Source organism: Marmota marmota, unplaced genomic scaffold (assembly GCF_001458135.2).
Source record: "Marmota marmota marmota unplaced genomic scaffold, marMar, whole genome shotgun sequence".
Taxonomy (NCBI): Eukaryota; Metazoa; Chordata; class Mammalia; order Rodentia; family Sciuridae; genus Marmota; species Marmota marmota.
This window is the reverse complement of record NW_025999998.1, coordinates 18,382,387-18,398,182: the sequence shown is the minus strand read 5'-3', so window position 1 is coordinate 18,398,182 and position 15,796 is coordinate 18,382,387. Positions and strand designations below refer to the sequence as shown.

General features: G+C 36.8%; 1 protein-coding gene across 11 annotated transcripts in view; it reads left to right on the top strand.

The window, feature by feature from the left end:
• Window positions 1-15,796, top strand: part of Prune2 (prune homolog 2 with BCH domain) — a 259,308-nt gene that overhangs the window by 54,422 nt on the left and 189,090 nt on the right. For all 11 annotated transcript variants that reach the window (XM_048806933.1, XM_048806938.1, XM_048806942.1 and 8 more), the window contains exons 5-6: window positions 12,383-12,535; window positions 14,842-14,936. In XM_048806933.1, coding sequence (XP_048662890.1) covers window positions 12,383-12,535; window positions 14,842-14,936 — 248 coding nt within the window. The remainder of the gene's footprint in view (window positions 1-12,382; window positions 12,536-14,841; window positions 14,937-15,796) is intronic.

The following is a 15,796-nucleotide window of genomic DNA, read 5'->3' as shown; positions in this document are numbered from 1 at the left end:
AAAGGAGGAAGGCCAAGAATATGTTGACATAGCTCTCTTAAGGACTCTGCTCTCTACCACAGTGTGCAGAGGAAAAGGTCAAGCGTTATATAGTTCCTGTAAAGGTTTTACATCTAATGAATCCAGTAAATCTGCCTTAAATATTGTTATGGCAGTGGATGTCTAAATATTCTAAATGAAATTAGAATGTTCTATGGGAGATGAATTCAACTATCCCATTTCTTTTTGTGATAGAGCAGAAGGAAAATAAAGGTAATTGGGAATCTAAGCTTAAGTTGTTGTTTTTTTTTTTTTTTTTGCTAATGTGTCGTGCAGGCAAGCATTAGAGAATATTTTGTTTAACTATCATGTAAACTAAGAATTTTAGTTTATTATTAAAAAATACATGCTATTTAGTAGGAAAGAAAGTTGTCCATGAATTTTTCATTATTATGATATCTTACAAATAGCAAAATAATAGAAAATGAATACATTAGTACAAAGAAATAATTTGTGACTGCTGCTGCTGCTGCTGCTCAGATTTAGGAAATTAGAAGTGATGCAGACCATTGTTTATTTGTTATCTTTATCTTAGTTTTCAGAATTATCAAGACAGAGCTATGGTAAAAAAAAGAAAATCTTGTTTTCTTCTTGATATTGGAGATGTCTCATAAGGTTAGGCTTGAAGTGCCATTGGGAAGCTGCTGGAAAGTGAACATCATTTCCTTATTGCTTAGAAATTAGAATGTAATAAGAATTGTAATGCATTCTGCTGTCACTTATTTTTAAAAAATCAATTAAAAATTAAAAAATAAAATAAGAATAGAACACATGCAAAAAAAAAAAAAAAGAAATTAGAATGTGAGGGGATATGAAAATTCTCTACCTATGAGGGCTCCCTCTATAGATGCTGTCCTGAGAGAGAGCTTGGGAGGGAGAACACAAAGGGGGCTATTACAGTGGAAACGGAGCCCCGGAGACCTTTGGCCAAAGAATACATGTATATACGTACATGTTTCTATGAGGTGGGGAGGACATGAAATGTCACTGAACAGTTTTGGCAAGAAGGATGGTGATAACAGAAGTCTGACGTTAATGTGACTCATATATTCAGAGGTAAAGATATTTGAAAGCAATGGGTCAATTTTTATAAGCTCCCAGATCTTTAGTAAATATAAGAAAGAAATTGAGTCTAATTTTTCAGAATTCACTGAGCTCAAACTTAGATTTTATACTTTCCCAGTCAAGTATTAACATCACCAAATCTGAAAGGACTTGTTTTCTTTGTTCTTATAATTTCAGCACTCTTTATTTTCATAATATAACTAGTTCTCTTTCAAAGCAGTTATTATGTTACTTTTTATTTTGGGGTATTCCAAATAGTTGTTAATTTGACACGCATTTCTAGAATTTATGTATCCTTCTAGGTCTTAAAAGACCTAATTTCCAATGTGCTCCTTAGTGTGCAAAAGATTGCACCTGCTCTTTCTTAACCTGGCTTTTTAGCTCCTCTTCTGCTCAACTTCTAAGTATCAGAGTGCCCTACAACTTTGTCCTGGACATTAAAAAAAAAATCTGCACTAGGTGACATCATTTACTTCCAAGACTTTTAAAGAATACACAGCTATTTCCAACCATGATCTCCCATATCTCTATGACCTCTCTTTAGAATTCCAGATTTGTGTCCAATGCCCATGTGACATGTTCACATGCATGTCTAATTCATACCACCTTAGCACAGCCCTAATAGATCCCTTTGATTTTCTGTAACTCCAAACTTTTTTTATTCAATGTTTCTCATTTCAGAAAAAGGCCTTGCCAACCACCCAATTACACAAGCCTCAATCTAGGAGTTATACTTGATTCTTTCCATTTCCTTCCCCTCCATATTGATCCATTAGCAAGTCTTGCTGACTCTACACCTAGAATATAACTGGAATTCATCCATGTTTTCCATAATCACTACTAGTGGCCCAATCCAAGCTGCCATCCTATCTCTCCTTGACTACTATAATAGCAACTTATTGTCCTGTTTCCTCCATCATATCCATCATCTATGAAGTGGTCTGAATGACTTTTTAAAAAATGTAAATCAGGTCATCAATCCACTGTATAAAATTCCTCATATTCAAAGTCTAAGCACTCCACTCCTGCAAACCAAGGCATCATCTTCCCTCTGCCCTCTCTGATGTCACCTAATGGATATCTTCCCTCCCCTGCTAGGTTCTGGGGGAAAAGGGCCTTTGGCTTTTCAGATATTCTGAACTCTTTCTACCTTTGAGTATTGACATAAGCTATTCCGTCCTCATGGATTGCTTGTTTCCATCCGTCTCATCTCTTTCTTTCTAGCCCTAGGCTCCTCCTACCTCTGTTATCTAACTCCAGGATGTAAGCTGCATCAGAAGGCACCTGTGTACTGTGTGCCCTGCTTCACTGTTGTGCCTCTGGTACCCAGAACCATGCCTGGCGTATAGTAGGCCCTTAATAAAAACTGACATAAAATGAATTTTGCAAGATTGTTTATGCCTTGTCTGTTTTCATAACTGCATTGATTTTATTAGAGCTATGGCACTTCAGTTCCCATTCTGTTTCAGCCATCCGTCTAATAGTCTTAATTTTCAATGTCTAGAATTCAGACATTGTTCTTTCCAGTCATAAAGAGTTCCATTTTTTCTTTTTTTGTTTTGTTTTTTAGAAATAATAGTAGAATTTGTTTTGGTGTTTTGCAAGGATTTGTTTTTATTTTCATTTTTTATTTGTTGTTATATATTTATATTAAAATTTTGTCTGTAATTTAGACTCTTTTGTATAATTCACATAGACTATAATGTATATACAGAAAAGAATATCAGATATGTCTATAAAAACATAAATAGACAGCTCAGTAAATCACCACAAAGGAAACACTTTTAACAGCTGCCAAGATTAAAAAAAAGAAAAGAAAATAAAAGAAAAAGGAATAGAAATAAGATCAGAAGAGTAAATAAATGGGAATGGAAGGAAGGGAGGAGGAATGGGATAGGGAAAGTCAGAGAAAAGAATCTGACCTACCTTTGCTATGTACTTATATGAATACACCACAGTAGAAAAGAACCAATTTAAAAAAGAAAAGAAAAAAGAAAAAGAAAAGCAATAGAACAGGAAGACAATTTTTGTTCACCTTTCCATGATTACCAATTCCCTTCCAACTAAAGGTGATGAGTATTCTGATATTTATGGCATGCATATCTTTGCCTTTTAAAATCATTTTACCACCTGCATGTGTACCCCTAACATTACACCCGGGTTTTGCCTGTTTTTGTATCCTACATAGGGAACCATATGGTATACACACTCATTGTCCTTAGATTGTCACATGTACACTAAGTGTAGGATCTATTTGCACAGGTCAGTTGTCTACCATCGTTTGTTTAATTTATGCTCTTCCTTTTTGAATAAAATATTTGAGATGACTTACAAAAATGCATGTAATACAATTAAACAGGGAAAAGAAGTCAGGATCAAGAAAAAGAAAAGGAGTGGAAGAAGAAATAAAATAAAAATAGAATAACAAATTTGGAGGTGTCAAAATAATATTCAGTTTGAAACTTTGGAAATTAGCTTCCAGTTGTGAATGAAAACATGGAAATGTGATCGATATTAATATTCGTATTATTATTGAAACAGATTATATGCAAGCTCCTCATTTTAAAAATGCACAACTGAGTCTAAAGGTTTTTCCCTTGCATAAGTTTTCTTGAAAAGACACCTAACAATACTATCCATACCCCTAACTCTGGCCCTTTTTCACATACAATCTGGGTTTGCATAGGGATAGTGCACGGTATGTCAGAGCCTCCCTACTCCCCAGTCAGCATCTGGGGATTCCTGTAGTAACTTTTATTTTTTAATCAGCTTCACCTCTAGTCTAATAAGTTTTATTTTCTGCTCCAAATTTCTTTTTAATACATGCTGATGTTTTTCTCTAAATGCAAGAAATACATATTTAAGTCAAATCATATTTGAATCTTTTTAATCTTATTACTGTTGCTCTCAATCCAAGTGTTTGCATATGGTATACTGTTTTATTCAAATATTGAAGTAGATACAGTGAATCTCACTATCATGTATACCACAAGACACTAACTATAAAAAACAATCCTATAAATAAAAAGCAGAAAAATCATAGAGTGAAGGGAACAGAGGGAGAGAAGAGGAGAGGGGAAAGGGAAGTACTGGGGACTTAATTAGAATAAACTATATTTCATGCTTTTATAATTATATCAAAATTAAACCTAATGTTATGTGTAATTAAAAAAACAATAAAAAATACAACCCCCCCCAAATATTGAGGTGAGACCTGATTACTGTGGATGTTGTTAAAGAGTTATTTTTATACCAATTTAAAGGAGGTATCAGGTTGCTAGCATAGAAATAATTGGCTTGTGTTTCTCTGATAATCTCCCGTCACTGTATCCTTTGGGACCTGCAGGACAGTTTTGGATAGATGTCAACAGGTGACTCAATGTGACTTTTTGGAGATTTTAACAAAATTGAAATAATTTGCATTTTCTTTCTTTTTAAAAAATATCAATTGATCTCTGTTTGTTAACTGGCTGGATTACAAAAACACCATGGTTGATACCATACTTTATTCTTTTAATTAGCTTGTTGATCTAGTCTTCCCTGTTGCTAACATCCTCAGCCTTTTACAAAATAGGTGGTCTTTTTCTTCATTTCACCTCACAAAGAAAATTGCCGCAGTCTGGCTGGGCACAAAATCACGAGCCACTCAAGCAGGAACAAAGTTTATTTTTTGAAACTGCCGCCAATGTCCGGTACCGCCCCGGAAGAATTTTTTTTTCCACCCACCGGCCTCCTCTAGGACCGCAGAGAGAGCTCCTCCCTCCGAACTCCCTCCTACTGTACTTCCCCAACCAATGGGAACTCTCCAGGAGTCCCGTAGCCGGCCTAGGTGACCAGCAGGAGTCCAATATCCATATGAATGCAAATCTTAACATAATCATATCATCTCAATGGCTAGCTGGCGTCACCTTTCGACCAAAAATGCCATGCATCATATACTTGGCTCTTAGCAGAAAATAATTTGAAGGACTTCAGGAAGTTAGACACTTCGTTTAATTGTTTTCAACAGCATAGATCTCAAGAATCAGGTCCTTCAGGCAGATGATGCTTTATCTACCAAGAAATTCAGCAAAGAACTATCTGCCCAGGCAATTTGTTTCTTACCACTTTTGCCATAACCACACTTGTAGATTGGTATGTTTGCTGGACTCATATTTGAGTGTTCCTACGCCTTATCAGGAACTCTCAGCAAGTTAACTGAAGCCTGTTAAATAAACTTAACAAAGGTGGTTTTGACCACATGGAGAAGGGAAAGAAGCTGCCACATCTTTCAGACCTTGCCCTGTTACCATTGATACCTCTGATCCTCCCACCAATTTAGGTTCTGCAGGTATGTAGCAGTTGCTAGCTTTTCTCACAATTCCTAGTCATTCTGTTCTCAGTTCTATACATCTGACTATATTCCTGTGATGGTGCCTAGCTTTTTCATAGATTAGTTTCCTCATTGCCTATCAAAGCCTCTTTGGGGCAAACTTCTTTCTCAGATCCTTGATCTTCAATTCTACAAAATTCCTGCACTTTTCCTTAGGGGTTTCTGGAATAGCAAGAACCCTTTATTTCCCTCTCTTTAGCATTTTTTTTTATGGTTTCCATTAGCAAAGAAGATGCATTTTCTTTTTTTTTTTTTAATTCTTTTTTAGATGTTGATGGACTTTTATTTTATTCATTTATTTATATGAGGTGCTGAGAATTGAACCCAGGGCCTCACACATGCTAGGCAAGTGCTCTACCACTGAGCCCCAGCCCAGAAGATGCATTTTCTTAAACTGAAACTTCTTATAACAAACAGGTCTTATTGTCTTTTTAATAGACCGTACTTCAAAATTTGGACATTTCAGGATACAAATCATTAGCATCCACTTTCATCTGAAAAGGCATGTGTTTATGCAGCATTACTTTACTTATTCTTTTTCTTCCATAATTTAATTGGTGCATTACAGATTTACATAATGTGGGATTCATTGCTACATATTTGTATGTGCACACAATATAACAATATAATTTGGCTGATACCAATATTACCCCTTTCCCTCTCCTCACTCTCCCTGGTCCCTTTCCTCTATTCTACAGATCTCCCTTCAATTATCATGAGACTTCCCCCATTCTCTGCACCTTTCTGTCCACATATGAGAGGAAACATACAACCCTTGACTTTCTCAGTTTGGGTTTCTTTGCTTAACATAATAGTCTCAAGTTTCATCCATTTTCCTGCAAATGACATAATTTCATTCATCTTTATGGCTGAATATATCCCACCTTTTCTTTATCTATTCATCTATATGTGGACACCCAGGCTGGTTCTATAGTTGGGCTGTTGTGAATTGTGCTGCTCAAAACATGGATATGTATGTACTTCCATGGTATGATGACATTAATTCTTTAGGATAAATTCTGAGGAGTGGTATAGTGTAGAATTACTTTCTAATTATTGTGTAAGAAAAGAAAGTGCTGATGGCAGAATAAGATCATAAATCACCTTGATTTTTGGAACTGTGTCAAATTTTTGCTTCTTTCTTCCCCTCCCCATCTCTGCTTTTGCTTGTGTGGTTCTTCTTTTTTCTTTGTTTTCTTTTTCTTCTCCCTCTTTTTCTTTTTTATCTCCTTTTCGTCTTCCAGTTTTCCTACTTCCCATGTGGTTCTAAGTTCTTTTTATTGTTTTTGAACATGTTGCAACTTGAACATACCTAAAAGTCACCCTGTACTGTCAGATGGCCTAAAGTTGGTTCTGGTTATGCCCTGGATTTGTGCCAGAAACAAATGGTTGTAGACTCACCAGACTCCTCAACCTGTATTCTTTTATTTCCCCAGAGATGTACAGTATAGGACTACTGCCAAGTCTGAGACCCATTAAATTGCCAAGTCAGCACACTGGGGTTTGTGTGTGTGCACATGTGTATTTGTGTATGTTTCTGGGAACCATCTGGCAGTGAGATTTCAGCCACTGATTGCCAGCATACTTGGATCAAGTCCACACTTTGCCTAAATTAAATGACTTACCACATTTATTTGTATATGGCCTTGACAGCAGTCACCGGATGAAGAGTGAAACTGTTAACAGCAATTGTACTTAGTTTAGGACTAAGTGGAAAAACTATGCTCTGGGATTAAAAACAAAACAAAACTCTCTCCTTTCTCTGGTAATTCCATTTGACCTTTAATAAAGAATAGTTGCTTGCTATTTTAGTAGCCTGGATTAACAGACTTCAAAAAGATCCTTTTAAGGAGGCCAAATAGGAAAGGAACGGAGCCAGGTTTTTTTTTTTTCCCCCCAGTCTCTCTCTTGGCCAGAGAGTGAATCATCTTTCTCCCAAAATGGTTATAAAGTCCAAAGGGAGTTACGTTGCCTGGTTGCCTGTCTTGCTTAGGAGGAAGGAAGGCTGTGTTGCTTAGGAAGATGTTGGGGGTAGGGGAAAGCTATGACTGTTCCTGCTAGATACAAAACCAAAATGATTCTTCAAACTCAGTGTTACTTCTTCAGTCATACAAAGATAAGCCTTATTCTTAAATCTGGACATTTTCAATTTGTAGAAATAGGAAGCACTTGCTTCTTTTTAAACATTTCTAGGAAAAATATATGAGCTAAATTATATTTCATTTTTCTTCTTTGATTTTTTTTGTATGAAAAGAAACATCAATCCCAGGTGAAACAGAAAAGAGGCTTAAGTTCCTTCTTTTTTTGCTAACAATTTATCATGCAGAATATGCCTTTACTGTGTTGGATGTTTTCCCCAAACAACTTCTGACTCCAGTAGATCGTGTTTAATATTAATGTGCTGCAATTGCTTTTGGCAAGAGGCCCTGCACATCTCCTTTTTTTTTGAACAAAGAATATTGTGATTGATTTTTTCCCTAATAGAATGAAATGTTTGTTACTATTTGATTATAATTGTTTTCTTCATTACTTGCTGTTAATTCAGCTCTCCTCCCTATCAGCCTATGAGTCACTGAGATACTTTGGGGTACAAGTTTATTGATATAAGTATTTCCTTCTGAAGAATTTGCTGGAAGTTAAGTCAACACTCATTACAAAACAGGTTTGAACACGCTAACAGGTGTCTTTAGCTGCTGTACCCTGACATTGATATTTAAACTAAGTTTGTAACTGCTGAATGGGTTTCTTTCCTTCTTTCTTTCTTTTTTGTTCTGTTTAGATACACATGACAGTAGAGTGTATTTTGCCGTATTATATATACATGGAGTAAACTTAGGATCCCATTCTTGTGGTTTTATATGATGTGGAGTTTCACTGGTTGTGTATTCATACATGAACATAGGAAAGTTATATCCAATTCATTCTACTGTCTTTCCTATTCCAATGCCCCCTTCATTCCCCTTTGTCTAATCCAATGAACTTTTACTCTTCCCTCCCCCATGCCCTTATTGTGTGTTAGCATCCACATATTACAGAGAACATTCAGCTTTTGTTTTTGGGGATTGGCTTATTTCACTCAGCATGATAATTGCCAGTTCCATACATTTACCTGGCATCTGCTGTAATTTCAATCTTTTCATGGCTGAGTAATACTGAATGGGTTTCTAATGTTAAGTTGAAGAGTTTGCCACACGGATGAGTCCCTGGGCTGAAGCTGGGCATGGCCTGTCTCATCCTGTAAAAACAACTCAGTGTATGGTGAGCATCTTTTTTAGTTAGATTTTACTGCTGATGTTAGTACATCAATTTCTTTCTAATTGTTAAGTTAAACTGAATCATAAGCCAATGTCAGAAGCCTCTTTTCATTAAGCTGTTCTGTAGGAATTGTTTTTTTTTTTTCTTTCTGAAAATGTCTTTATTTCAATTTCATTTTTTTTCTTTCTTTTTTTTTTGGGGGGGGGGTCCTGGGGATTGACCCCAGGGGCACTTAACCACTAAGTTAAATCCCCAGACCCTTTTAAAAAAATTTTATTTAGAGACAGAGTCTTGCTGAGTTGCTTAGGATCTGGTTAAGTTGCTGAGGGTGGCTTTGAACTCGTGATCCTTCTGCCTCAGCGTCCTGAGCTGCTGGGATTACAGGCATGCTCCACTGCACCTGGCATTTTTTTCATTTTATATTCGTATTTTGAAGTGTAGTTCCATTGTCTTCTTTCTTTGCATTAGTCAAGAAGTTCATCTCAATTTCATTGTGGTTCTCCTGGTTGCCATGTCTTTTTTCTATGGTTATTGTTTTTCCTATAATTTTAAAAAAATTTCTGCTGTCATGTGCCTATGGGTGTTTTTCTTTCTATTAGTGCTGATTTGGGCTCATAGGATTTTTGAATGTTAGAATAGTATTAATCAGTTTTGAAGCATCAGTGCACCCATTGCCCCGACCTCCCCGCCTTTCCTCTCCAAGGGGAATAATTACCCGTGTGTTAAACCTGTCTCCATGTTCCTTATGTCTCTTCTACTCATCTCTGTGTTTTTTCATTCCCTTTTCACTTAATGTTTCGATATGGATATATTTTAGAGTTCACTAATGTTTTCCTCAGTGTGTCTAATGTTCCATAAACATATTTTTGTATTCTTAAATTCAGTTATTATATTTCATTTGAATGTTTTACTTATAGAGTCTAATTTTCTACTATAATTCTCCAGCTAACTTTTAAATTTTCCTTTGGATGTTTCCATTCTTTTCCTCATGAGTTTTTCCTCTGAAGTTTTTAGTCATTTGATCTTATTTCTTTTATACCAGGTAAATTTTTTTTTATTGAGGACTGAATACTGTATATAAAAATGTAGACATGATAAGCAGTGAATAATGAAATTCTTTTGCTCCAGAGAGGATTTAGTTTTACACTTTTACACTTATCTGCCACTTTTCTAATTTCAGGAATTAGAAAAGTGGCAGATAAACATAATCTATTCTGTGTTTGAGGTGGTACACATCAGGATTTCAATCCTCATGAAAATTGTTGTTTTGACTTCACTCTTTTCCTTACATGAGGGTGGCAAATGTTTTCAGAATAGGTCAGATAGTAAATATTTTAGGCTTTGTGGATCTATAGTCTCCATTGCAACTACTCACCTCCAACTTCATAGTACACAAAATCCATAAACAGCATTATAAATGAATGGGCATGGCTGTGTTCTGATAAAACTGTCTATAAAAACATACAATTAACTAGATTTGACCTTCAGACCAAAGTTTTCCAACTCTCATCCTATTGTGTAGCTCTTCAGGTGTCCCATGTCAAAATCTGGGCTATTAAGACTGCTTCTCTGTGGAGGGCCTAGACTCTAGTTCTAGCCTCCAAGCCCTATGAAACTATTGTTAGATTTTCTAACTTTCTCAGCTCATTGGATACAACTTGAAATAGCAAATACCCCTCCAGGAATAGCAACTTGATGTTGGTTGGGTTCCCTTAGAAGTAAGTAAGAAAGTACTTACTTTCTCCCCAGGATCTTGGCTTCTTAGAGTGTATCACATGGCTAATCCTGTAATGGATTTTAAAAATTAAAAAATATCTTGCAGATATTTTTAAAGTATTTTTTTTATTTTTAAAATTTGTTCTTTTTAGATATACATGACAGAATGGTGTATTTTGACATATTATACATTCATGGAGTATAACTTACTCTAATTAGGATCCCATTCTTGTGGTTGTACATGATGTGGAGTCACACTGGTCATGTATTCATATATGAACATAAGAAAGTTATATCTAATTTATTCTACTGTCCTTCCTATTCTCATTCCCCTCCCTTCCCTTCATTCCCCTTTGTCCAATCCAATGGACTTCTATTCTTCCTTCCCCTCTGCTTATTGTGTGTTAGCATCCATGTATCAGAGAGAACATTTGGCCTTTGTTTTTTTGGGATTGGCATATTTTACTTAGCATGATAGCCTCCAGTTCCATCCATTTACCAGCAAATGCCATAATTTAATTCTTCTTTATGGCTGAGTAGTGTTCCATTATGCATATTTACAACATTTCATTCATCTGTTGAAGAGCACCTAGTTTGGTTCCATAACTAAGTGATTTTGAATTGAGCTACCATAAACATCAATGTGGCTGTGTCACTGTAGTATGCTGATTTTAAGTCCTTTGGGTATATACCAAGGAGTGGGATAACTGGGTCAAATGAGGGTTCCATTCCAGGTTTCCTGAGGAATCTCTATACTGCTTTCCAGAGTGTTTGCATGAGTTTGCATTCTCACTAGTAATGTATGAGTGAACTTTCTCCTACATCCTCACCAACATTTGATACTTGTATTCTTGATAATTGCCATTTTGACTATAGATAAAAATCTCAGAATTAGAGATATGTTTTAATGTAAATTAAAACATATCTCTAATTCTTGCACTTTTTGCTGTTGCTATTGTTGATATAATTTCTTGTTCTTGTTCTTGATACAAAATATTCAATCCTAGCCAGAAGCAGATGGGGATCTTTTTGAATTTTACGTCAGCAATTGTCAGACTACAGGATATATATATACTCAAAATATGTTTGGCCACATTCCACCTTTAAATGATCATTCAAATTGAGTCTGTCCAGTTCTTTGTTTGCTAAATCATTCTTTTCTTACTTCTTATATATTAAAAAAAAACCCTCCTTACTGACCCTACCAATATTCCTTTTCTGATTTATTCTCTACATGGTAGCCAGAATGATTCATATAAAACATGAAATTGAGCATATTATTCTTCCTACTTAATGTTCTCCATTCCCCTTAGAACATAAAAGATAAGTTTCAGGATGATTTGTAAGGCCCTTCATGATCTGGCCTCTGTCTACCTCTCCAATCTATCTTTTAACATTTTTTCCCTGAGAACTGTGTTAGCAAATTACTTTTAATGTACACCTGTGATTTAAACGTGGCTCGTGAAACCTTATAATTATTAGATCATAGTAAACTACTTCAAAACTGTGCTTGGAGCTTGAAAGGTCAGCAGTGGACTTCAGGTGTACCACCTTGTCAGACTCTTCAGTTACTGATGGTGAAAGTATACAAGCATTTAGTTACGAAAAGGAGGAAGTTCGTATGTAAAATGTGATAAGTGGGAACAATATTCTCTGTGATTGCTTAAAGCGATTAGTGTTGACTAGATTCTTAAGTAGTTTACCACTAATTACCATTTTGAAATAATTTAAAACTGAGGTGTGATCACTTGCGTGTGTTGTGTGCGTTGGGGGAAAGGTATACATGTTGTTCTTTTATCCATAATCTCTGTGCCATGGAGCATGCAGGGGTCAGTTAAGTTGCAGAGATTAATACCTGGAGAACAAGGACATTGCTTTTCCTCCCCTGACTTGGCTGGCTGAAAGTTCAAGGGCATTTTTGTTCATGCCTTTCAGGCAGCATCCTTTTCAAGTGGATGACCATGGATCCTGACAAGATCTCAGAGAAGCAGGAAGAGATTCTTTCTGTCCTGGAAGAAAAGTTTCCTAACTTGCCTCCAAGAGAGGACATCATCAATGTCCTGCAAGAAACCCAGTTCAGTGCCCAGGGTAAGTGACTCTGTCTCCCATGGCTCCCGCCGCTTCCAAAGTAGAGACAGTTTCTGTGTAGAGCGTTGTCAGGCCTGAGAAGGTGAACTTGAACCTGCTTTCTCTCTTTTCTCTTGCCTTGTGCTTATAAAAGACTTTTCAGGCTCAGATGTTGGCTCACCTGGAAACAGGCAGCCCGCCCTGTGGCCTCTCCTCTGAGGCCTTTGTGTCTGGATGTGTGGTTAATTCATGTGTCTAATGAACACCCCAGATGCATCATTACCTGAAATCCTTGTGCTTACAGAGTTCTATTTTGGGAATGAGGCAGAAGCAATGTCAAGCACAATGGGATTTCAAAAATCAATTAATGTTAGCAAGAAATGAGAGAGAAGATGGCTAAGCTGATAAAATTGCTTTCTAAATTTATGCTTTATCAGGACAGTAAATTTCAGGATCAACTGTTTTATAATAACAAATAGCTGTAATTCAGTGAATTCCTAACTTACGCAAGGTTCTGATGGTCTAACACTGCAAAGATGATCTTCCTGAATCCTTATACAATCAGGTGCTTAATTATCTATCCTCATCTTGCAGATAACAACACTGAAGCACAGAAAGGCTTCTTTGCTTTCCCAACATCAAACACACATCAGGAAAGTGTCCAGGCCAGGATTTAAATCCAGACCATCCAAGGCAAACACTAAATGATATAACTTTCTCCTTTACTTTGGGATTTCCCTGGGGCAAAGCAGTTTATTTGGGAGACCATCCCAGCCACACTGATAGGGGAGTAGAGTGCTTTCTCAAGCGAGTTAGTTTAGTGGAAAAACAGAGGTGAAGGCCACCAGCAAACCCTGGGAAAGAGTGTGTAAAATTACACCCAGCTGAGGGGTGCAGTGGTGCAGGAACATGCTCACTCTGGCTTCAAAGGCTGGTGGTTAAATTTGGAGGAATTTTGTGAATTGGTTGATATTGAATTGGTTGTGCAAGATCAGCCATGGTAGAAGTGTTGACACTACAGAAACTGACAAACATTACAAATTAAGTTTTGTTGCTGCCTGTTAAGAATTTATCAGTAGACCCACAGTGAAGGCCACCTAGTCCAAGGGGTATTAATTCCCCAGAATTTGTTCTGGTGACTGAAAAAAGCCTTCAGGAACAGATGCAGGTGCTGGTGGTGGAGCATCTTGCAAGGCACACTGAGCGGGATGGTCTGACGAAGTATGGGCGAGGCACTGACAGCAACTGCCACGCCTTCAGTTACCTGTGTGCCAGGCGGGATGTGAGTGTATGCATAGCTGCAGGATGGGATGCATTCTCATTCATTTTCAAAACAACACCAGACTTTTAATGTCACACGTATTCTACAAATAAATCTTCTAGTTAAAGAAAAATATTTAATACCCGTTTTTCATGATGCTGTGATTGACAGTACTATAAGTTGATAGGGTAGTCAATCCAACTGTGATGTCTTTAGCAAACAGCTGGGAAGGATATCTGTGCTTTACTAAGCTTTATTGTGGATCTTCTTCTAAGACAATAAGCCTAAGCAGACATAAGAATGTAGTGTGAGGATTAAATGTTGGGCCAAACCATTTCTTGTTTTGCTGTGATAGCTTTCATTGAAGTATGTTGGTCAATTGACTACAACTATGTAGTTCTGGATAATTTAGCCATTCTGGATTATTCTTCCCATCAATTAAGGAATTCAATAACCCCTACTGCTAAAGCCAACTCAATTATGATAGTTCTATGGGTTACATTTATAAAGTGCATTTTGAACAAAATTATACTAGAAAACATAGGGACTTGCCTAAATGCACCCTGAAAGCAAATCTTGGCCTTGTTGGCATGATTTGACTAGTTTGCCTGTTTTTCTCCATTTTCCTACCTCCACTCTCGTCGCAGTCACAGGGGAAGGGGAGGAACAGCGGTGGTATTTCTTCCCCACTCCCTTCCTGCTTTGGTGCTGTTTCTGGCAGCATCTCTTCTCCAGTTCCAGATTTCTCTTTCCTTCCCTTGTCCCTTTGCTGCTCTGTAGATGCTGCACCATCTTTTACCCATATTTCTGTAAGTGTCCCAACATTAAAGAGCCTTCTTTTGCATCATGAGGGGTGGCTCTTCTTTCCTGCTGGGAACTTGACAGGTGTAGACATAGTCACAAATGTGATTGTTGCCTTAGTGGGTGCATATGATGAATAAAAGTGACATTATAAGACAAAATGTTGAAATTAATGTGCATTCATTAATCCTTTGATATTATTATTTTTAAAAAGAGAGAGTTCCCAAAGCATAACACAGTTTTTTTTTCCCCCTGTTATCCACAGGTTTAAGTATTGAACAAACAATGTTGAAAGATATAAAGGAACTTTCTGATGGAGAAATAAAAGTGGCCATTAGTACTGTGAACATGACCCTCGAGGTAAGGATGGCAATGCTTTCTCAACAATATATCGAGATATTGAGATTGGCCTGGCATGCCAGTTATTATTTTTTGTGAAAACATTATGCTAAGTTAATGAAAAATGCCAGACGTGGAGTCTCAAGACCTAAAATGCAAACATTCATATGTGTGTGTGTGTTAATCTGTTTAATAGTAATTATAATATATGTGATTAGGTTTACTTGCACATTTCCTGGGTTCCACTCTGCCTTGTTCATAGAGCTTCACTAACAAAACAAGGGGTTCTTTAGCTTTTTGTGAGCTATTTGAATGCATCTCATTTTGTAATCAATGGTGACAACTTGAGTATTAATAAGAAACTTCCTTCCAGTGTATTATTGAATGACTCAGAGTGACTTCTAGTCTTTGTGTCTTTCCATAGTAAATTATCTTTTGTCCACTTTGGGGGTTTTCAATGACTTGTGTGTTAATCTTAATTAACCCAGCTAATGGGAACTATATTTTATGGAGGCATACTTGGGCCTTGGCAGAAGTCTGCATATTTTTTGCTGTTTTATTGCCTCCATCGGGCTAGCCACCTTGGTGCTAGGTAGAGTCACCTAGCTCTTGAGTCAAGAGTGTGGAGATAAAATTTGCTGCATAGGAATTTGTCTTTTGGTTTTTAAAAGTGTATGTTGCTGTTCCTTTTTCCCTCATAGTGACGGTGACTATATCAATGTGTATATTTCAGTGGACTCACAGGCATGCACAGTGGTGTCCACACCCCAGAAAATTCAAGAACAAGCCAAGAATTTTTTTCTGTGATCTCTTCATAAAAATCCATTCCTGTTTGATTGACATCATAAGTCTTAGGTCTACACAAATACCAGGAGGCAGGC